General features: G+C 43.5%; 1 protein-coding gene across 2 annotated transcripts in view; it reads right to left on the bottom strand.

Annotated features, from left to right (window-relative positions):
- SNRPC (small nuclear ribonucleoprotein polypeptide C) overlaps positions 1 to 23713 on the bottom strand; it is a 38849-nt gene that overhangs the window by 5729 nt on the left and 9407 nt on the right. For both annotated transcript variants that reach the window (XM_078644267.1, XM_078644268.1), the window contains exons 2-3: positions 18733 to 18775; positions 12252 to 12360 (exon numbers count right to left, since the gene is read on the bottom strand). In XM_078644267.1, coding sequence (XP_078500393.1) covers positions 12252 to 12360; positions 18733 to 18775 — 152 coding nt within the window. The remainder of the gene's footprint in view (positions 1 to 12251; positions 12361 to 18732; positions 18776 to 23713) is intronic.

Raw genomic sequence — 23713 nt, 5'->3', positions numbered from 1 at the left:
ATTATTTACAATGTCAAAAATGCTACTAATACACGGCGCAAAGACTAGAAGAGTTCTAGTCAAGAATAAGAAAAAGGGGTGCTCAAGTGAAGAGAAGGAAACACAGAGGCAATTATAAAGTACAATTCAAATATTTACAAAAAACAACAAACAAGCGGTGTTATTTCCGCTAGTTGAACAAGCCGGTCCAAACTATTCAGGGGGACAACCGGGGGGCAATATGGGGTACAGGCACATAAATAAAAAGTGTTGACGTTTCGACCCTAATGACGAACGTCCCCCACAGGTCCTACTTTTACATTACAAGCCAAATTCGATATAGGATCATTGGAACAATAACTAGGTGAGTGTATGTACCATTAGAGGTGGACTATGTAGACAACAGTTTGTAGCCCTCGGGAGAAGGGCGCTTACTTATGTCCCCCCTTTGTATTTACCTGACAGGTGAATCCCAGCCAGCTTGGAGGGAGTCGCACCTGACTAGCTGCATTGGTAATGTACCCATTAACCCATATGAGATTAAACCCAATTAAAATGAACACCTTTTAAAACCTACCCCACTCTCATACCCTAGGTGGCTGATCCAGACAGCAAGTGTGATCACGGCCAGTCCTTTCCCCCCCTTTTCCCTACGTCCTGATGAAGACCCGCAGCCGAGGAAGTAAAAATCCCTAGAGCATTAGGGTCGAAACGTCGACACTTTTTATTTATGTGCCTGTACCCCATATTGCCCCCCGGTTGTCCCCCTGAATAGTTTGGACAGGCTTGTTCAACTAGCGGAAATAACACCGCTTGTTTGTTGTTTTTTGTAAATATTTGAATTGTACTTTATAATTGCCTCTGTGTTTCCTTCTCTTCACTTGAGCACCCCTTTTTCTTATTCGACTAGAACTCTTCTAGTCTTTGCGCCGTGTATTAGTAGAATTTTTGACATTGTAAATAATTGTGTTAGTTTGTTTTTTGATAAATACAAATTCGAAATGTGGTTATGGTGTTCATTGCTCATTTCAACAATCTTTTCTCCCATGTAGCTTGATTTCACAAATGCAGATTGAATCGCATTCCTAATTTATAAACGTTTTGTTGATTAAGTCAATCGAATCGATAGTCCAGGGCCATTGTTTTGCTTATATCATTTATACCCAGGTCCTTGGATTTTGTGGGTGATACCCCATTGATTTAATGGTCTCTTGTGCAGGGACTCCTGCGAGGGTTGTAATTTGTGACGTGTCAATTGTTTTGTATCATATATGTTGTTGTATATTTCATGTATTAATATTCTTTTGAAAGTGAAGAAATTCATAGTCAACTTAAAGACATGGTTGACAATGAAACCCTAACATACAGCGAAGATTATATTAAAAATCTGATTGGCGAACAGGGAGGGGGCAGCTTCCTAGGTAGGCCAGTCAGTTTTAATAGACCCAACACTAAGTGACAAAATTAATAAGTTGGAACGACTGGAAAAAAAACTTGTAAGAACCAGACTCCACGGACATACATTGGCTCAATACCTTCAGGCCAACGTAATTCCAGTGGGTCTCCAGGTCCGGAACGAACCTGCAATATTTGTGGACAATCCGGTATTCAAAGGGAAATTCAGCTTTATATCAAACAATTGCTCCAGGCACTGGATGGTGCTTGGGGTTGAAACCGCATTGGAAGAGGTTACAAGGTTGATTAAAGAAATAGCTGACCTAAGGAGGGAGATTACTGAAGACACGGCCCTAAAAAACGCTAAGGAAACCTTGGATAAATTAGATAAAACTCTAAAAGAATTTGATACATATACACAAACCTTCAAGTTGGATAAACTAGCTAATGACATAAAGGTATTTGACAAAAAGAAGGTTTATCCTTATTTAACCGAGGGATACTACAACCAAGAAACAAGAGGCACATATACAACCAGAGGTAGAGGGGGATACCGCAGATATAACACTTTTTCTAATTCCTCAGTCAGCAGTGGTTCCGAGACAGACCAACCATCTACTAGTACTGCGGGACAAGAAGGGGACCAGCCTTTTTTAGAACAGGACACATGGACAGACCAACGAGGGCGGGGACGCCCCTGGGGACGCCCCGGGGGTCGTGGTCGAGCACCATGGAAACAGAACAGGGGACAACAAACTTGGAACCGAGGGAGAGGGAAGCAAGTACATTTTGGACAGGAATCCCATGGCGACATACGAACTCGCTCACAACATTACAGATGGTAGATAGGAACACAATACCCACACAAAACACGCCTTTAGTTAATCTATCGAACTACAATCTCACACATGAGGAACAACAAGTGTTGGAAAAAGGGCTGTCATTTGTCCCTACCAACCTACCCAACAGCTTCAATTTGAAATTGGAACTCTTCCAATTCTTCCGGAAGGTCCGTTTGAAATACCATTTCAACAAAATACCCCCACACTAACATAACAAGTAGCACTGGACTGAGACCCCCATCTACTTTTACCCCGCCAACACACATGATGCCACCAAGGATCTTGGCATATGAACAAATGGTGTTGGGGGACGTCACGAATTTACTTAAGGACAAGAAATATGTCAAATATAACATCTCTAAGACTGAACGGCGGGCACTAACCAGCCTAAATAACAACCATGAAATAGTGATCAAGCCCGCGGACAAGGGTGGGGCTATAGTAATCCAGGGAAGAGACACCTATAAGGCAGAGATTCTTTCTCAACTATCCAAAGAGGGTAACTATAGGAAACTTCCGAAAGACCCCACTAATGAAATAGCCATACTGATTAGAGGAGTAACTGACAAAGCCCTGCAGGATGGGATAATTACCAAATCAGAATATGAATACCTAAATAATGCATACCCCAGAGTCCCGACGATATACACAGTACCCAAAATACACAAGAACCCAGTTGTACCACCAGGGAGGCCAATCATTTCAGGGTGTGGGTCAGTTTTGGAACCACTATGCAAATTTATAGACATCTTTTTAAAGCCTATTGCCGAATCAACCACCTGCTACCTACGAGATACTATGCAAGTAATCCAACTCATAGATGGTAAGCCTTTTGATCCAGCTCGAGAATTACTTGTGACCATGGACATTTCGTCCTTGTACACAAGCATTCCACAACTAGCTGCGATGACCACGATCGAAATGGCATTGGAAAGTAGAACACGTCCACATAGGGTACCAACTAATTTCATTTTGTCAATCTTGGAAATAGCAATGAGAAGAAATTACTTTGTCTTTGAGGGTAAATTTTATGAACAAACAAGTGGAGTAGCGATGGGGGCAAGCTTTGCTCCCAATCTAGCAATTATCTTTATGGACGCCTTTGAACACACATGGATTCTAAATGATAATAATCCCTACAGAACTAAGACTGTAGAATGGCGTCGATACATAGACGACGTGCTCCTTATCTGGCGAGGCACGGTGGATGAGCTAATGCTCTTCCACACTTGGCTAAACGAAAGGGACAAAAACATACAATTTACCATCGAGAACAGTAACAACTCTATCAATTTCCTTGACCTAACCATAAAGGAGGAGGATGGTGTTCTATACACCACACTTTTCAGAAAACCCACTGAAAAGAACACACTCCTTAGATATTCCAGCCACCACCCCGCAACCTCAGGGATAACCTACCATTCGGGCAGTTCCTGAGGTTGAGGCGTAACTGCACAAAAAATCTGACTATTTCAGGGAATCTGACGTCCTAATGAAAAGGTTAATCGAACGAGGTTACCCCAGAAGTATGACCAAAAAAGCTCGTAAACGAGCATGGTTCAACAACAGAGAGTCTCCGTTGCAACCCAAACCAAGATCAGACAAAACGGACAACAGACTCATTTGTGTTACCACCTTTAATACACGTAGCTCAGAGATCAAACAATCCATCAACACACACTGGCACCTAGTAGCGGAAGAGATAGGCATAATTGAACCACCGATGCACGCCTTTCGGAAAGGCAGAAGTGTCAAAGATTTTGTGGTACATTCTATGCTGACACAAAATAAGACCGACAACCAAACATCATTATGGAACATCCCTCTTGTGTCTGGTCATTTCAAATGCGGAAGTTGCAAGGCATGCAAAATGGTATCTGAAAGGAAAATGTGTACCTATAACAACTACACCCACACTTTCCAACAACATACCAATTGTAACACGATGGGCGTTATCTACGCCATATTGTGCCCATGTGGCTTCATGTATATTGGACAAACCACCCAGAAAACAAAAACACGCATATTACAGCATTGCAGCAAAATACGCTGCAAGGTACCAGGTGCACCACTAGTGGATCACTTTTTGCAATTTAACCACCAACCTGAAAGTTTCACATGGTGGATAATAGAGAAAGTTATAAAAAATCCCCGTGGTGGCAATTATGCAAAACTTTTAAGCACTCGAGAATGTCGGTGGATGCACCTATTTGATACAGTGAACCGTGGCCTCAATGACCGGGAAGAGGTCCTGAGACAAATGGTATCCATCAGAAATGGTTGATAACCGACCTGACTATATATCTTGATCATCTGACCTATAGATACCATTGTACTGAACAGTAACTCAATTGTAATGGTTTCAATTATATAGAAAATGAATTTCCTTGTCATATATGTCCGTTTTTGTACTGTATCACAATGTCATTCAATTTGTGAATATTTTTGTGTTAAATGTCCAAAAAACATACCAAACAACTGGGATAGTCGTGGTACTACTGAAAAACAAATGTAGATCAACATATTTCTAGATATGTCAATTGATAATTTGCAAACATTAATTGTGATAAATTGTATCCCCATACGCTGTTTAAAATTGCTAGTAACCCAATCAGAGGTATGTACCCATCATTCTGGTACAATAGTCTGAGTAGTCCTGTTTCCTTATCGATGAAACCGAGTACCCCCTGTTTTATCATACTATCCATCTCAGTCCTTTTTTTGTGTCGAGATTCGGACACGACCTGGTCTAATTGGCGGAGAGGCACCCCATGTGACCGCATGCTGACACGGTCGGGTCCTATTGGCGGAGATGTACCCCATGTGACCGCATGCAGAACACAGAAGTAAGATCCGTGGCCTGACGTTTCTTCTCTTTCTGGGAACTCTGACGGTGACTTTTGCCCGCAGTTATTGAACCACCGACTCACGAAACGAAGGTACGACATATCCGTAGGGCCGACCCTTACCTTTTATTTATTAGACAATATTCAATTCAATCCACGCGGACAGAAGAAGTATCTAACCGAACTTCTCTGCCTTTGTTTTCCCTATTAGGTAACGCCGATATCTGCCCCCTGGGAACAAATAAGTGGCATTTTCAATTCTGCGCCATGTGTCTGTAATTATCAACACAAGCGGCGGCCAAATATATTTTTTCACATTACCGGAGTGCCCTGGAGGCGCCGGTAGGACATTTCTGATCCACATGATATCGGTAAGTGTACTTTGCCATTACCTGAAGGCCTTAAGTACATTGTGGGCCGCCATTGTTGAGATTAATACTACTCCGTTCGTCCCCCACAGGTCCTACTTTTACATTACAAGCCAAATTCGATATAGGATCATTGGAACAATAACTAGGTGAGTGTATGTACCATTAGAGGTGGACTATGTAGACAACAGTTTGTAGCCCTCGGGAGAAGGGCTCTTACTTATGTCCCACCTTTGTATTTACCTGACAGGTGAATCCCAGCCAGCTTGGAGGGAGTCGCACCTGACTAGCTGCATTGGTAATGTACCCATTAACCCATATGAGATTAAACCCAATTAAAATGAACACCTTTTAAAACCTACCCCACTCTCATACCCTAGGTGGCTGATCCAGACAGCAAGTGTGATCACGGCCAGTTCTTTTCCCCCCTTTTCCCTACGTCCTGATGAAGACCCGCAGCCGAGGAAGTAAAAATCCCTAGAGCATTAGGGTCGAAACGTCGACACTTTTTATTTATGTGCCTGTACCCCATATTGCCCCCCGGTTGTCCCCCTGAATAGTTTGGACAGGCTTGTTCAACTAGCGGAAATAACAACGCTTGTTTGTTGTTTTTTGTAAATATTTGAATTGTACTTTATAATTGCCTCTGTGTTTCCTTCTCTTCACTTGAGCACCCCTTTTTCTTATTCTTGACTAGAACTCTTCTAGTCTTTGCGCCGTGTATTAGTAGAATTTTTGACATTGTAAATAATTGTGTTCGTTTGTTTTTTGATAAATACAAATTCGAAATGTGGTTATGGTGTTCATTGCTCATTTCAACAATCTTTTCTCCCATGTAGCTTGATTTCACAAATGCAGATTGAATCGCATTCCTAATTTATAAACGTTTTGTTGATTAAGTCAATCGAATCGATAGTCCAGGGCCATTGTTTTGCTTATATCAAATATAAAGATAGTCTAGTGCTACAGAGGAACAACTGGTTCCAAATGACAAGTCAAGAATCCATTGCCAGAAAAGCACTAATTTAGATTTCATTGAAGTGAAAAATCAAGAGAAATAAACTAAAGAAACAAGTAACATCAATGGTTTTAGGTTTTAGTTATACTTCTACCGATTTAAAGCTTCTCAGACACAAGCCATCCTCTCAATGTAAGATATGTGTTTCTCCCATGCATGGCTTTAAATGCCCTTGCTGGGGATTCTCGCTAGGAAGGATGTTTAGCAGTAAGTTGATGGGGGTAGCAAGCCACCTGACTAGAACAAGTCTAAAAACTCCGACTCCTGCTTTCTGCTATTTCCGTTTTTGGAGCATTAATTGCAGGCCCCTCTCTAAACATAAAAATAATATCTTCGATTTTCTTAACTCGGAGAAACCGGATGCTCAGTTTCTTACTGAAACCTGGCTGCATGCCAGTCCAGGGCCTGATGTTGCTGTGGCCCTTCCCCCTGATTATGTCATGGTTAGAAAGGACAGAGATATTGGGAAAGGAGGCGGCATCGCAGTAATTTAAGGCTATTCATAGCTGCAAACTTGAAACTCTGCCCCTCCAGGGATATAAAGCTGCTCTGTTTAAACTTGCTGTTAACCGCAAGCGCGCTAGCGGTTTTCCCGCTGCGCGCTGGGTTTTTAAAAAACCCGCGGTTCATGAGTGTACGAGAGGCGTAACTCATGACGAGCTGAGCTCGTCATCCGCCTCGAAGGGGTTAATCCGCTGCTGACCCTGTCCGGCCTCTTGATATACCCCCCCCCCCCCAGGAAATCCTGGCACATGGGTCGCCTCTTTTTCCGATTCCATTCCCCCTCCTGCTAAAAGCGGCTAATTTTACTATTCTTGGGGACCTTAATTTGCATTTAGATAATTCTCAATGTAACATTAGTCAAACTTTTCTGTCCGACTTAAAAGCCCTCAATATTTTCTTATGCAATTCGGGACCTACACATGCGCCAGGGCATCTGCTGGATCCTATTCTCTCCAATCTCCCGTTTAATTGTAGTCCTTTTGCTCTCCCCCCGGATTGGTCTGACCACTTTGCGGTTCAATCTGACGCTCCCGGGGGCTGAGAACAAAGTCTGTGCAAACACGCACGAGAGTTTTAGACGTTGGGGCAAACTTAACATTGAGGTTTTTAATGCTCTTCTATCCAAGAACTTGCCGGACACCAGTTTGCCATTGCCTTTGCTCGATTCTGCTGTTTCGAACTGGCTTACTGTTGCTGTTCGCTCTTCTCGGTGGTAAAGAAGTTGACATGCTCTGACACTGTCCCTACTCCACCGATTCTAGATGAGGCGCAATGAGACTCTATTGCAGAGTTTTTCATAGCAAAGGTTGAGCTTATCTATGATTCTTTGGGTCCCCCCCTCCCGGTGGAATCTGTTCTGCTCCCTGACCATTTATAGAAGCGGGCCTGATTCTGCAGTCAAACTTGTTGGCTGGCTACCGTTTGATGACAACTTTTTCTCTTTGTCTGGCAAGTATTAAATCAGGCTCCCCTTGCGACCCTCTGCTGATTAAAATGGAGGCAACTTGGCCCTGACTCCCTTATTGTGTTGAAGGAGCTTCTTAACTCTTCATTGAGAGATGCTCTTGTTCCACCCGAGTGGAAAAATGCAATGATCATTCCACTCTTAAAAAAGGTTGGAGCTGACCCCTCTAAAATATCAAATTATAGGCATATCTCTCAGCTACCTATTCTCTCCAAGATTTTGGAAAGACATATTAATAACCAGCTTACTCATTTTGTGGAAAGTTTGGGCTTCTTACATCCTTCTCAATCAGGTTTCAGGGTCAATCACTCCACTGAAACGACGCTTCTTGGAGTCACCAAGAGACTGCGTCACTGTATTGATCGCGGAGAGACATCTGCACTCATATTACTCAATCTGAGTGCGGCTTTTGATACTGTGTCTCATTCCATCCTTCTCGCATCTCTTCGGTCTCTGAGGGTCCTGCCTTGGCTTGGCTTGCCTCCTTCCTAAATGGCCGTACCTTCCAGGCCTTTTCTGCGAAAGCCTCTTCCAAAATGTGTTCTTCAGTGTACGGAGTGCCTCAGGGATCTATCCTGAGTCCTCTACTTTTTAATATCTACGTTAGACCCCTGGCCACTATTGTGGAGAAAGCCGGTCTTACTTTATTTTCGTACGCTGATGATACTCAAATTATTTTTTCTCTTTCTACTGTGGGAGAGGACAGCATTTCAGCTCTTAAACAGGGACAGATTAAGGTCTCATGGGGCCCTCAACATTCGCCTAAGGAAATGGCTTCTTTCCCCCAACCTGTTGCCCAGGTTCGCAACCTTGGATTTCTCATTGATGAGAATCTCCCTATGAGGCAGTAAGTAGTAAAAGTGGCCTTACTTGCTTTACTATTTTAAGATGGCTCCACAAAATTATTTGGATGTTGCCCGTTTCCACACAGAGGACGGTCGTCCAGGCCTTAGTTGTTTCACGCCTGGATTACGGTAACGTTCTTTATTTAGGAGCTGATCAAGTAACTCTTAGAAAGCTTCAGGTTGTGCAGAATGCGGCTGCACGACTTATGCCATGTTCAGCGGAGAGTCCCCATTTCCCAGTCACTTCGTGACCTCCACTGGCTCAGGATCGCCAGCAGAATTAAGTGTAAGGCTCTCAGCTATATATTCAAGATCAAACAAGGCACGGCTCCCACTTACCTACAAGAACTCATCCAAGCTTATCACCCCACTCGTTCTCTCAGATCTTCCTGTAAAGGTGATTTTGTAATTCCTAGATTTAGACTGGTGAAAATGGGCGGCTGCTCATTCTCCCACTTAGGCCCTAAGTTTTGGAATACTTTGCCCACTGCACTGAAAACCGAAACCACCTATCTTTGCTTCCGCAAAGGACTCAAGACATGGCTCTTTTGGCAATGATCTATGGTTGTTCTCTTTTCTTCCTTTTAATCTGTCCCTTGGTGCCGGGAAACCCACTGCGGGTAGCTGTGCGCCTTACAAGTTAAATAAAAATAAAATGCAAACCACCATGCAAAGCAATACAAATTGGACATTTATGAAATTCCACAGATGGGGCCCAGGCTCTGCATGAATACACTTTAACAGAGCTGCTTCCATAACTGGAGAGCAAACTGTGAAGGAAAAAAGGTGTGTGTCGTCTTATTGGGCTTCAGGTGTTTTTTTTGCGGAATCATTCTTCTGAAATAGTCCTGTAGCTCTTAAAACAGCAAAAAAACTTACCGGTGGCCAGTCAAGTAAGGGGTGGTATCGCAGAAAAAGCATTCACTACACTTAACATCGTGTAGGACGCAAGTTCTAAATCCTGTAAGCCCACTCATATGTACAGTATTATGGGGACAATGTGATGTTGTGAAATGCCGATAACTGCTTAGTGCAGTTCTACGGCATAGTTATTTGCAGTAGAAATCAATATACAAGATTATTATTAAAATATAAACTTCCTTCAGGTCAACTATGTGGTTTTACTTCATTGTTCGACTATGAAATTAAAGTTAAGCAACAGTAAACTCTCTCCAGGATAAACAATACACTTCTAGTTCGAATGAGAGGTCTGCTAGCAAAAGGACAGCTTAATGATTTGCAAACGTAGGGAGAGGTGGAATAGCATGATGTGGCCAGGCTTGGATATACTAAATCTACTAGAATGCTTCCATTTATCAGCAAGAGATTTTGACAACTGGAATAGGCAACACTAAACTCTCCTTGCAGAGAAGCAGTTTGAGGGAGAGATATCCCGAGGTGCAAAAGTTTCACAGGTAGACCACCTAGTGGATATATGAGGAGTATTTATGGAGCACAAACTCACTCAAACGAGAGCATCCTGGTGCTATGCAAAGCTATTACAGGTTCCAGAGAAAAGGCTAGAAGAGTTAAATGAACAAACTACAATGCGAGTCTGCAGCTCTGAAGAGCCATGTTTTCAGTTAATTTTTTAAAGTTGTTTCAGATCCAACAGAGTGCACATTGCTAGGATGAAGGCTCCATGCTTTGGAGCATACAACTGCAAATGAATTTCCACCTTGAGATGCCCATTTGTCTTAGTTCTCCAAGACGAAACACTATGTTTACGTCAAGCCAAAGCTTTGGTGAGAATTGTCACGCTGTACCACGGAATGCAACAAACACACCCTCCAGTTCCCCAGTTTCGGACATGTGATGATGGAAAGGTTCTTAAAAATTTAGCATTAAAAAAAAGGTCAGAGGTAAATTGCTTTCTGCAGTGGTAAGATTACATTTAAAAAGCCAGAATCTTGATGCAGAAAGCACAGTTGAGGGCCTCCCTACACTGCAGATTCCCATCTGGGTCGCAAAGAGATATGGAGCCTTCGCCTTCCAGTAAGATATCACTGTCAATTGAACAGAATTTGTTTGGAGAGTTAGGTTAAAATAACCACAGATGTATTACACTAAAATGTTAAGTCCCGGTATACAATGTGTCTTTAGGGATAGTCTCAATGTGCACTCTCCTTTAATCGTGAACCCGGTTTACTATTTGATCCCCCCCCCCCCCCCCCACACACACACTTTACAAAGGATGTCACAGTTGTACAGGAGATTCTTGCTTTAGGGCATTCTAGGTACACAGTAATTCTCTGGGGCACCTACCCTATGTTTGGCCCTGTCAAGATTCCACAGCCCCGTGTGCCAAATGACAAGACATAAATCTTGAAATAAAAGAAACTGAATAGCCACCATTCTGAAGACGCTAGAAGGGAGTTGTAATGTACAACCTTTCAACAAGATTCAGACCGTACAATTTATTTTATCTGAAGCACAACCAGCACCTTTGTATAATGCAAACAACAAGAATGATTAAAGCTCTTCTGGAGAAAATACACTAAGCACAACATGAGCTAGACAGACCAAGCGCCTTCCACCTGCCATGCAGGTTCGACAATTAGTGCGAAAGTTATGAGCAAGAAACCATAAGTGCATTTCTAATGCAGGTCCAGTCACGTTTTTATCTACGGTCCACAGTATTATGAAAATATGCTATTAACATTTTTGAGTGTGGGAGCAAGAGCCATGTCTAACAGAGGTGAAGCCTCTGACTGAGCAGGATTCCCCTCCCTCTCAATGGTAATGAATAGCAAATTAAAATCAGTATGTACGGATTATGACATTCTGATTTACTAGTTGGGAGAAACTAGACACCTAGATATCTAACCAGAGGAAGAGAGATAAATTGCCTTACGGCTAAGGCGCTCGACCTCGGGATCTGGGTTCGAGTCTCGGTAACGACGCCAAAAACCCCCTGTGATTCTGGGCAAATCAGTTAATCTCGCGTGCCTAAAAATGAAAGTGTGTCCTAATGTAACGTAACTGGTGCTATGTAAAGCGCTCTGATAACTGATTCGGTTCGGTTCTAGTTCGCGCTATATAAAACTCTGCAAAAAAAAAAAATTTGTACAGTGATATTGAATCACCAAAAAATCAGGTGATACAAGCTGTGCAAGTTATCGACCTGTATCAGACAAGTCTCAATGTTCACATTAGCTAGTATGGATCAATCAAATTAGTACACTTCCAGTAATGGATGCATTTATTTCCAGTGGGGAAAACAGCGATTTGCTAGTACAAAGCAGAGAGTCGCCAAGTCATTCTTCCACTTCTAACCACCCGTGGCCTATTTATTAATTAAGCTGTGCAAGAAGGCCATGATTAGTTCAAGACTGCAGTATGAAGGAGCCCCAATCTGCTCCCTAAAACACCTGTTCAGTCCACATCAAGTTAAAGATAAAGGCATGTTTTCCTTCTTAGGGGGTTAGATGTGGAGGATACAACCATTACCATCTCTGGTGTATCAGGGAGTGGGCAAACTGGATCTTACTTGTTTTATCAATAAGGCTCTGTGCTTGCTCCTCCATCCATTTCTGGTAGTAATCCTTCACGTTTTCCTTATGTTTTCTGCCACTGCAGTGAGTCTTCCTCACCGACGGCTGAAAGAAGAAACACGGGTGAACAAAATGTGCATTACATATTTAGCCATGACTGTAGTCCTGATTGGTCGCAGAACAGTCAGTGGACATATGCAGTATGTATCAGCAACATAACATTTTACAATATTACAGACTGCAAAAAAGTAGAAAGTCTCTGAGCACAATACAATGTTAACAGACATGGACTATAACGAAACGTGCAAGCTTTTCTCAATTGTCTGGGCGCCTGGCAGATACCCAGTAAGCATGTTAAAGCTGTGTAGAACTCTGCAGGTTAAAAAAGAAATCTCACTTAAACCCAGTGGCACTGGAATGACACTGGAGAGGAGCAAATGATGCAACAGGGTTGATCAATTTATGTGGCTAGAAAAGGCAAATGATTTGGCAAAATGCAGCACATTTAATGACCGTATTATCGTGTCACTTTTATTCATGGTAACTGTTAAACGTGTGAGAGTGACTTCTGTAACGCTTGTGCATCTTGTTTACGTTTGTATATCTAATAGTTGTAAGTGGGACAACCCTGTCATGCTACAGCCTATTTCAGAAGATGCTTGCTATCTCAACGAGCGATGCTTGTGTTGGGGGTGGTGGTTGTTCAAGGGCTGTGGGAATATATATATATATATATATATATATATATATATATATATATATATATACACACACACACACAAATATATATATATATATAAAAATATGTATAGTGGATTGGCAGTTGGTGAGGCATTACAATCTTGGATCTCCTTATACATTGTTACCGCCTTCCGTGAATAAACCTAAAGATAACTTCTCTCGGCTCCAATCGTGTTTTATTACACTTACCTACATCTCCTACAGTAACATTGTCAGAGAAAATATTTCTCACCGTTAGTACCAGTTTGACAACCAAATACAGCAATAAGTAAATGAAAGACGAGTCAACTTTGTGAACGGTCTCCCACTGTGAGGGAACATGTTGCAACATTTTTAGTATCCTTTAATTCACTTTTTTTGGCTACATTCTGCAGATTATGTTACAGGTGGTGAATTATGAGGCAAATACTTCAAATCTATGATTATGGACAAAACAGCGCTGCCTCAAAATTGCATAATTCCAGTGGCTCTGATTATACCCAGTTCTAGAGGTTTCTTCAATACACCCTTCTTTCTATAGCATGAGGATATCAAAAACATGGCTTAAGAATGTCAATAGTAAGATGGGTCCAAGAGTTTGATTGCGAAGTAATTGGCAGCAAGTGGACAAAAGGGGGAAGAGGTCACATTGAGAGTAAAATGGTCAGGCCACAGAACTTAACATTTTGTCGGGAAGTCCTTAAAGCACTTGTAAGTGGTCCCTGACAATTTGAACCCTGGTAGGAAAATAATCTACCATTGAATCACAAATAGGAGTATCAATATTTAGATTTCTGAAGATGGAGAGGCAATCTACAAAATTCCAGAAAACAATTGAACAAGAGACAGGCAAACATTCAGTGACTGCCTTTCACTTAAGGTTGCAAGCAAACTTTTCAGTCAGAGAAACGCTGGGGTAAAGCAGCATGGCAAATGACGCTTTTATGTTGGTTTTTTGTGGTAATTATTATGATTATACAACCCAATGTGAGCATTAGCTGGGTGGTGTAGTTCAAGTATGCATGTCAGGAAATGTATTGCAAATTGCTTTGCCAGAAGGCCACGAGGTTTTGAACCGTGCCCTAGCCCTTCTGGCACCTGTCTCTGGTGCATTGCTGATTTTGTCACTGATGATTTGTAAGCTGGTTGTGGGCAAACATACCTTTGATAGTTTGGACCAGGCAAAGGAAGCAATTCCCTTTTTTGATCCAAATTAGCTTACGCTCTAGAACTTTACGATTACTATATAATCAGAATTTTAAAATGGTATACTACTGCCTACAGTTACTTTCAACTGAAACATGGCTGTTCTAGAAACGTCTGAGCTCCTCCATTGCATCCTAGCTTAGGTTTATTGCTTTCATCTTCCTCTAGCTAACATTCAGGATAATACAATGGCAATGTCATGCAAGTCACAAAAGGAGTTATTCTAATTTATCCAGGGATAATTCCAAGGTAGCAAATCATAGATAATGTACACAGAATCAAGATAAGTCCACCAGGCATGCCTTCCATTCATTAGGTAGGTGCCACAGAAACAAATAAACTTTCCATTGACCATTTCTCACATTATTAGTATGAAACTTTGTGGGCATTGTAGTTTACTGGCAAGGCAATAAATACAAGCATCTGGGAAGGTGGTATTTACAGAAGATTTAAGGTGATTACACCGCCCTTGGAAAAGTGTTGGTGAGCTATCTACATATTGAGTTTTCAATATTAACATGCCAAAAATAACAATAATATATATTGTCAAGCACAGATTTACAATTACCCCACAATATTCTTACTTTAATATAGAGGTAGACAAAATTCTGCAGAGGATATTTTTGTAGAATTCTTTTTTGTACATATTCTAATACAAGACCCCTCCTAATGTCCAATTGTGTAGATGTTTCGGTTTGATGATCTTCGAGTATCATTTCTTCCATATTTTCATTAATTTATTGGAGGTCATCATAACAAACAGCAATATGCTTTCTCATTATTAAGTAAGATTCCCATTAAGGAACCTAAAATACATTTGATTCTGCTTCATGGTATTGAATGGCCTTTTATTTTAATTATCACAACTTGCTAATATTTTACAACAAGCATTTACAATGCAACGGTTTCGCCTTTGTAAAAGTTAGAGCTATTGGCATTGTAAATGACAAATTTTTCATTTATGTGTTGTTTTTGAAAACCAATAAATAAATGGCAGTCATTTACAATGCTAATAGCTTAATGTCTCGCAAGACCCTAGACGTACAATGCACAATATTATCTCTGCATCGCTGATCAGCCAAAGGTTTGCGTAATATCACTAACTGCAGTCAGAAGTTCACATTCGTTAAATTTCACTTCATGTGATTTAATTTCATTTTTCCACCCTGCCTTTGAATAAAACATTAGTTTGAGCCTATCAAGTAACCGATTATCGTTTATTTTTCATTACGCTTCACAAACTCATGCACAATCCCTGGAGAACGGGTTGTAGCAGCAAAAAGACAATGGGACCCGATTTTCTAGCAAGAGGCTCAGTGGGTTGAGAGCGCGCGCTATGGAGGTCAGTGTGCAATACTCGGAGCACAGAATCGTGGCCCAGTAGGGCCAACGCCGCTATTCATCCTTCTAAGGGTTGAAGAAAGGAGTACCACAGCCGATATAAAATATCTATAATTTAGTATCATCCTGGCATTTCTGCTAAAAGCAAAACCTTCATACATAGAGGAAGTTGGGTTTTTGAAAAAGTAAAATCCTTTCCACTGAACACTCATACTCCAAACCTGCATACATCTACTTTCCTGGTTAATTCCTCCCTTGATGCTTCCAGAAGGTGTACTGTTTTTGCCAGGGATGTTTTGTTGCTCGACGTACCAGAAAAAGAAATGATTGGCCCGGGACTAGTCTGGTTGCAGCACCCCGGGATGAACGGATATCACTGGGAAACGAGCCAGCAGGCTCCAATTCACAGGCTGGATGTTTCGCAATTCACCACATGTGAAGCACATCACTTTCCAATTAACTTAATTAATATAAACAAATACGGACCCGAATTGCAGCTCTGAGAGGAAGCGAGGCGCGCGGGCAGCTAAATGAGTACACTGCTTTGCTGTTCTGCTATTTAAATTTTCAGATTACAGACTACACATCCGGCTCTGAAGTGGACAAATAGGACTCCCGTCTCTCTACAGTAGCCACGCTGCTGCAATGCTCCACTGTTAACTAAATAGTACATTGAGGTTGTTTTGACGAGCGCTTGTTTATAGATCTGAGAAAAAACGGTAAATACTAATTTTAGTACACATTTTTTAAACCAAGTTTCGTTATTACACAAACATGCCAATCGCAGAAATGTATATTCTTCATGGTGGAACTTGCGGGTTACAACCACATTTTTAAGATGGTAATTTTTTCTGTGCATTGGACTTCCCTGGGTTCCCTTTCCATGTGATCACAGCCAGCATCTTTCATTTTGGCAGTGGTGCCAGTATGTCTTCAAGATACCGAGTTTATTTATAAGACCAGATTGATGGCTTCACCAGCTATGGTCACCTTCGGTCAGTCAGTTTTTATACGATCTGTAGCGATCAACCTATATGAGCATCCCGAGACATTTTGACTGACCTTATGATGGCCACCACCAAATAGAAACCACATAAGCCCCGCAGGCAAGGTTACTTATAAAACACGTTTGTATAAAGCACATGACGGAGAGTATCAGACCCATTCCCTCCTATTTCCAAACGTCATCGCTGACAAGTAAATTTTTTTGAATAACGAAAATAAACATCACCATCTAGCCTCTATGAATGCTTTCTGGGACAAGAACGCAAGCGTGATAAGCGCCTACAAATATGACAACACGTAAAAAGGTAAGGGAGGTAGGCGCTTGTCTCAGTTGTGTACTACGCCTTCTCAGAGAGACCAACGCGAGGCGCAGGTACCCTTCTCACACGTTTCCCTTTTAAAGTTCACCTTTCTCTCGGGTGGACGTGCAGCGTGCGGCCGCGCGCACAGCTTCGGAGTGCAGGGTGCATTTGTGTCCCAGAGGCCTGCACTGATTGTGCTCCCCAGATGTGCACAGATGTAAACCGTTTAATTTGGCAGGAAAGGGGCTCCTACTTGAGCACGGCATGCACGTCTTGCATTGCAACGGACTTCGGTGATAAAGCACCTAGGAGCTAGTGCCTGGCGCCCCAGATGTGCACAGTTGTAACACTGGAGAATAGCTTGCACGTCTTGCATTGCAACGTACTTCGGTGATAAAGCACCTAGGAGCTAGTGCCTGGCGCCCCAGATGTGCAGTTGTAACACTGGAGAATAGCTTGCATGTCTTGCATTGCAACGGGCTTCAGTGATAAAGCACCTAGGAGCTAGTGCCTGGCGCCCCAGATGTGCAGTTGTAACACTGGAGAATAGCTTGCATGTCTTGCATTGCAACGGGCTTCGGTGATAAAGCGCCTGGCTTGTAGATGCGCTTTCAGCAACTGCATTAACACATTTTAAAGTAATACATGCCTTGGCATTGGGCAGCTGTGCACAGCTGGTCCATTTTCTCGTATCTTTATTTTGTAAAGGGGGTGCGTGCTTTGCAATTCGGATGTCTTGCAATGCGGGATTGCACAGCGTCACAACTCTGAAATGGCTAATTTTCACAATTTCATGAAGAAGTTGCCTCGTGGTGTACACACGTGTGCCCCGTTGGCACCGAGGCTCTGATGCTTTCGGGCATGCGTTAACACTTCCCTCAAGTGATACAGGGTGGGGGGGGTCAGTTTCAGACTAAAGATGCGAGCAGCAGAGCAGCTCTGGCCGTGAAGAGTTAAGTTATCTTACCTACCCCTCTCCAGTGCGCGCTGCGTCAAGGGCTCACCCTTCTTTTTCACGTTTCTATTTTTCTGGACGTTGTCTGCCGTTTGGTGTGAGAGTGTGAACTTTGAAACTTAGCAACAATCAGATAAAACAAGCGCAATAGGCCTCTTACAGTAAAGTATTTTGAACATGGTATTTATGTACATTTATAGTGTGACACCATAGGGAAATAAGAAGAAGTATTTCCTTAGTCCCTCTCAACAGAGAATGGAGAGGTTAGGCACTGCGGCCAGAGTGGCTGAGAACAATGCGCGCGCATAGAGCGTGAGTCACTTCCCTCCGTCGCCTAACCATTGATTCCTCCGCCCCCAGCCCCTTCAACCTCCGGGCTCAGCAACGATACACGGAGCAGCGATGCCTCGGACCGGCAGCATCAGCGGCCTAGCGCCCAGTGAGTTGTTCCGCCAAGCGCGTCCTTGCTCCTCTTTAGGGAGACCGACTTCGAGGCACATACTCTCCCATCAGTTCTAACAAAAGCGCTTAGCGGCTCTCGCCAACCACTCCGGCTAAAGGCACTTTAAAAATGACGAAAACATCACGGGACAAAAAAAAAAAATACACGCCCACAGCCACATGACGTCAGAAAAGAGGCAGGATGAGAAAAACATTGCCGGAACGCCCACCAGTCGCCTCGGGATTTGACGGACGCCTCTGTTTGCCAATGGCTAGCGTCCATTTATGGAGCTAGCCAATGGCAAAGAGGCGGTGCCGAACATCCATACTGTTTACAAAAGTTTTCGGCCTGGGAGTAGCACTTCGTGCTCCTTTCGCCAGGTCGAAACCTAAAAAGGAGGAACCAGGAAAACCATAATTTAAAAAGAAAATATCTTACCAGCAACATTGGCAATGAAAACATACTTGCTGGAGAAATATAAATAACAAACAATGGTATGTACATACCGAGTCATGGGTGAGGTAGGTATCGCAGTAATCACAGTAAAATCTGTGGAGAAAGGACAATGTTAAAGGCAGCTGCAGGACTTTCCCTAAAAACACAGCCCCAAACAAATCTTCATGTTCAATCAGTCCAGCATGCGAAAATGGCAACAAAATTTGCACATAATATCAAATAGGACCCACTGCATACGGATTCTTGGTACCTGGGGCAAAAATACTATCCTTGGAGAAAAAGACGCTGCAACCTTACTTATACAGTCAATACCTTGTCAAACACGAATATATGTATAGCTGCTGAGACAAACTAGGATCAACCAATGGTAAATAGTCTTTATTAACCCCTTCCATGCTGGGCCGATTCTGCTCCTGTGCTGCAGATTTCAGCGCGGGCATGACAGCCCCCAGCCGTCATCAGCACACGAGCACTGTAGTGCATGACAGCTGGCTGGGGGCCGTCATCAGCATGCAAGGGGTTAATAGTGAACACTGATATGATTATTGATGTATAGATTTCACTATTCTGTATCATTCACAGTTTGACACTAGTTCAAATGCTCCTACATAAGAAACCTAAAAACATGTTTTTGTACATTTTTAACATTTCAATTAGGAAAAATAAGGTAAAACAATGTGAGATGTGTACTACATTCCAAAATTAAAACCATTTTGGCACATTCCTTCACTCATATCTCATCTTAATCACACAGCCTCCATAGCATCAGTCACACACATACCATAATATTTCATTCACTCAGAACAATACAGACAGTTAAAACACGGTTCTACTAATCCTTTTGTTGCATATATTGTAAGGCTTTTTCATTACTTCAAAGCTTACATTTATACAAATTTCAAAATATATGTCTTACATACACACTATACAATTTGTCGTAATAGAGCATATATTGATATATTAAAAAAATTCTATTGCACATATTTGATCTGTTCATCTCCATACGTCTGTGGCTCAACGATCACTTCAATTCAAATCTAGGAGTTTTGATGGATAAGGACCGCCTTCATCAGGATTGCCAAAGGTAAAGAGCCCAGGACACCTCACCACCCACAAGAGGGAATCTGCCCAACTATGTAGCAAAGCCAGCAAATTCATACAATATTTTTTAGATCTGTTTTACAAATGAGACTTATCATAAGGGTCTACTTCTTTATTTTGTATCAAAAAAATCCAAATTTCAGTTGGGAAGGATACCTACATTTGCAGAGACAGTTTTACTGATAAAACTATACTTCACGGAAATGATATGTGAAAATTGGATTTTATATTTATAGTTTGTGCATCACCAAGCAAAACAGTCTTCCTTGAACATTTTTACTCTGAGCCCCCTGCCCCAATGCAAAAGTTTTTGAAGTTGGACCACCCCCCCACCCCCAAAAAAAATGTTACGGCAAGGATTAGGGGAGCGAGAGGTGAGCTAGGAGGGGATGGGATTATCAGATCAATTATGGGGTGCTTTTCTGTAGCTTGTAATCGAAACTAAACATGAGACTTGTAAGCCATGTGTCCCCTTCTGAAAAGGGTAAGAGCTCTCAGACTTTTTCAGCAACAGTGTCACCTGCCCTAATATTAGCAAGGAAAGTAAGCCTGGATGTTCACTTTTTAAATCAACACTCATAATTGTGATACAGTGGGCCCTTAGGCACCAGTGCTACTGCAACTGCTCCGCTAATGTCTTGCAAAGCAAGTGGTCTTTTTTGCCCTTAGTTAACAGCAAGGGCTCCCATCTCACGCCAGTCTTCCTCCCATCGCTAAGATGCCCAAATCGAGGAGTCTCATCGGCTTCATTTTTCCACTCACTTGGGCCATTCCTCGGAGGGCGAAAGCAATACTGCAAGCATGTCCTGGGGTTCTACCACAATAAAGGAAGGAGAATATAACAGGCATAGGTCTACAGCACTAATGATGATCTGCTTCTTAAGGTTGTAGGTATCGCCTCTGGGCCAGACACAGGGTTCAGTGAATTTTATGTGACGAAAATCCAAGAACAGAAGTGAAATATTTTTGTGACATTTGTAATAAAGCTTGAAACATTGAGAGAAAATATTTGAACCAGTTATTGTTGAATGGTTGCACAGATTGATACTGTGGTGGCGACGAGTGATGCTGTGGCATTCAGTGATGCTGTGGTACCCCTGAGTGGGGCTGTGGTGGTGCGATAGATAGAGAGCGAGGGCGACAGATAGATAGAGAGAGAGAGCGAGGGCGACAGATAGATAGAGAGAGAGAGCGAGGGCGACAGATAGATAGAGAGAGAGAGCGAGGGCGACAGATAGATAGAGAGAGAGAGCGAGGGCGACAGATAGATAGAGAGAGAGAGCGAGGGCGACAGATAGATAGAGAGAGAGAGCGAGGGCGACAGATAGATAGAGAGAGAGAGCGAGGGCGACAGATAGATAGAGAGAGAGAGCGAGGGCGACAGATAGATAGAGAGAGAGAGCGAGGGCGACAGATAGATAGAGAGAGAGAGAGGGCGACAGATAGATAGAGAGAGAGAGAGGGCGACAGAGAGAGAGAGGGCGACAGAGAGAGAGAGGGCGACAGAGAGAGAGAGGGCGACAGAGAGAGAGAGGGCGACAGAGAGAGAGAGGGCGACAGAGAGAGAGAGGGCGACAGAGAGAGAGAGGGCGACAGAGAGAGAGAGGGCGACAGAGAGAGAGAGGGCGACAGAGAGAGAGAGGGCGACAGAGAGAGAGAGAGGGCGACAGAGAGAGAGAGAGGGCGACAGAGAGAGAGAGAGGGCGACAGAGAGAGAGAGAGGGCGACAGAGAGAGAGAGAGGGCGACAGAGAGAGAGAGAGAGGGCGACAGAGAGAGAGAGAGGGCGACAGAGAGAGAGAGAGGGCGACAGAGAGAGAGAGAGGGCGACAGAGAGAGAGAGAGGGCGACAGAGAGAGAGAGGGCGACAGAGAGAGAGAGGGCGACAGAGAGAGAGAGGGCGACAGAGAGGGCGACAGAGAGAGAGAGGGTGACAGAGAGAGAGAGGGCGACAGAGAGAGAGAGGGCGACAGAGAGAGAGAGGGCGACAGAGAGAGAGAGGGCGACAGATAGAGAGAGGGCGACAGATAGAGAGAGGGCGACAGATAGAGAGAGGGCGACAGATAGAGAGAGGGCGACAGATAGAGTGAGGGCGACAGATAGAGTGAGGGCGACAGATAGAGTGAGGGCGACAGATAGAGTGAGGGCGACAGATAGAGTGAGGGCGACAGATAGAGTGAGGGCGACAGATAGAGTGAGGGCGACAGATAGAGTGAGGGCGACAGATAGAGTGAGGGCGACAGATAGAGTGAGGGCGACAGATAGAGTGAGGGCGACAGATAGAGTGAGGGCGACAGATAGAGTGAGGGCGACAGATAGAGTGAGGGCGACAGATAGAGTGAGGGCGACAGATAGAGTGAGGGCGACAGATAGAGTGAGGGCGACAGATAGAGTGAGGGCGACAGATAGAGTGAGGGCGACAGATAGAGTGAGGGCGACAGATAGAGTGAGGGCGACAGTGTGTGTGTGGTTGTGTGTGTGTGGTTGTGTGCGTGGGGTTGTGTGTGGGGTGGGGGTGTGAGAGTGAAATAACGGGTTGGTGTATTCTGAAGGAGTCGAGTACAGTGAAATAATGAGTCCGATGTGCACAGAGGAGACGAGTACGGTGAAAATCGGAGCCATTGCTGGGACTTTTCTGGTAAAATACTTGATGAGAACCCAGGCCAGTATAATGCTGTCTTCTGCGTGCAAGTCTGTGCAGTCATGGCATATTCCGCAGTGGTGCGCGTGAGAGCACTTAACAGCTCGTAACTCTAAAAACCAAAAAAAGCGTTTGGCATTGCTGTGGCGGGGGGGACGGGGGGGAGCTGCAGCCTTTGAAGATTGATGCCTAGGGCTAGGCACAGACAAATGGTGGTGCGCGATATGCACGGGGGGTGGGGTGGCGGGGGAGCGGTAGCCTTTGAAGTCTGATGCCTTGAGGCTCAGACAAAGGGTGTGTGTGACGAGGCTGGTGTGCAAATGGCAAGCGCGTGGATGTGAGGCGGCTCGGGGAGCAAATGGCACGCATGTGCGCAGGCACTGTGTGTAATCCTCCTGCGAAAGCCCCTTGATCAGCTTTCCTGATCCACCTCTCTATGCCTCGAGCTGCAATGCGCTTGCGCATTGGCAGGTCGAGACCTAAAAATGTCTTCTCAACAAGAAACGCAAATGTGTTTAACTGGTTACTCACCTAATGTAATGGCTGCTTTGGAACCAGCATAGGTTTTAATTAATGGAGCCACTTGAAGCTTCACAGGGACAAATGTTTATTATTTTTGAGAGGTAATAATATAGGCGCCCATTTAAAAACAAGCATTGGCATAGCCGATAGGTCTTGCCTTTGGGACCTGCACGACGTGAACAGTACCTACTGATTAATAGATTGCTGTCGCGATTACTCACGGGAAAATAAAAATATAAATACTACATGCAATGGCATAGCACAATATCAGGCCGCCAGAGCTTGCCACATCACTACTGTGAACGACCTACGATGGCACCGGTTTTATGCGGCTTGAAAGACCGAAGGTGTAAGTCATCATGACATTGTCCAGCACCTGTATATAAACATAGCTACCTCAGCAGGTGCAGGCACCTGTAGGTTCACCCATCAGACCTTACAGGAGAAACATTCTATTATTCAGGTCATGTAACATTCCCGGAGACTCACACACTGCGCCCTACACATAGCACAGATAACAGAACATCATGACCAAGCATCTTGCGAGAAGATAAGAGCAGTTTGAAACTCTGCAGATATTAAAGGATGGGCGAGACTGTGCCCCTTTATAAAACACTTGCGGGAACTGCAAACAGACACCCAGAGAGGAGCTATAATCACCCTGAAAGGAAGGTCAGAAGTCGAGTGAACCGGTTCACTGCATGCACTGCGCCACCCACATCATTAAGACCCAGTTTGGGTGTTGTAACAGGCCCCCCCCCTTTTTTT

The sequence above is a fragment of the Lissotriton helveticus genome, chromosome 5_1 (genome assembly GCF_964261635.1).
Source record: "Lissotriton helveticus chromosome 5_1, aLisHel1.1, whole genome shotgun sequence".
NCBI lineage: Eukaryota > Metazoa > Chordata > Amphibia > Caudata > Salamandridae > Lissotriton > Lissotriton helveticus.
Note: the sequence above shows the minus strand (reverse complement) of the source record. Positions and strands in the feature narration are given on the sequence as shown.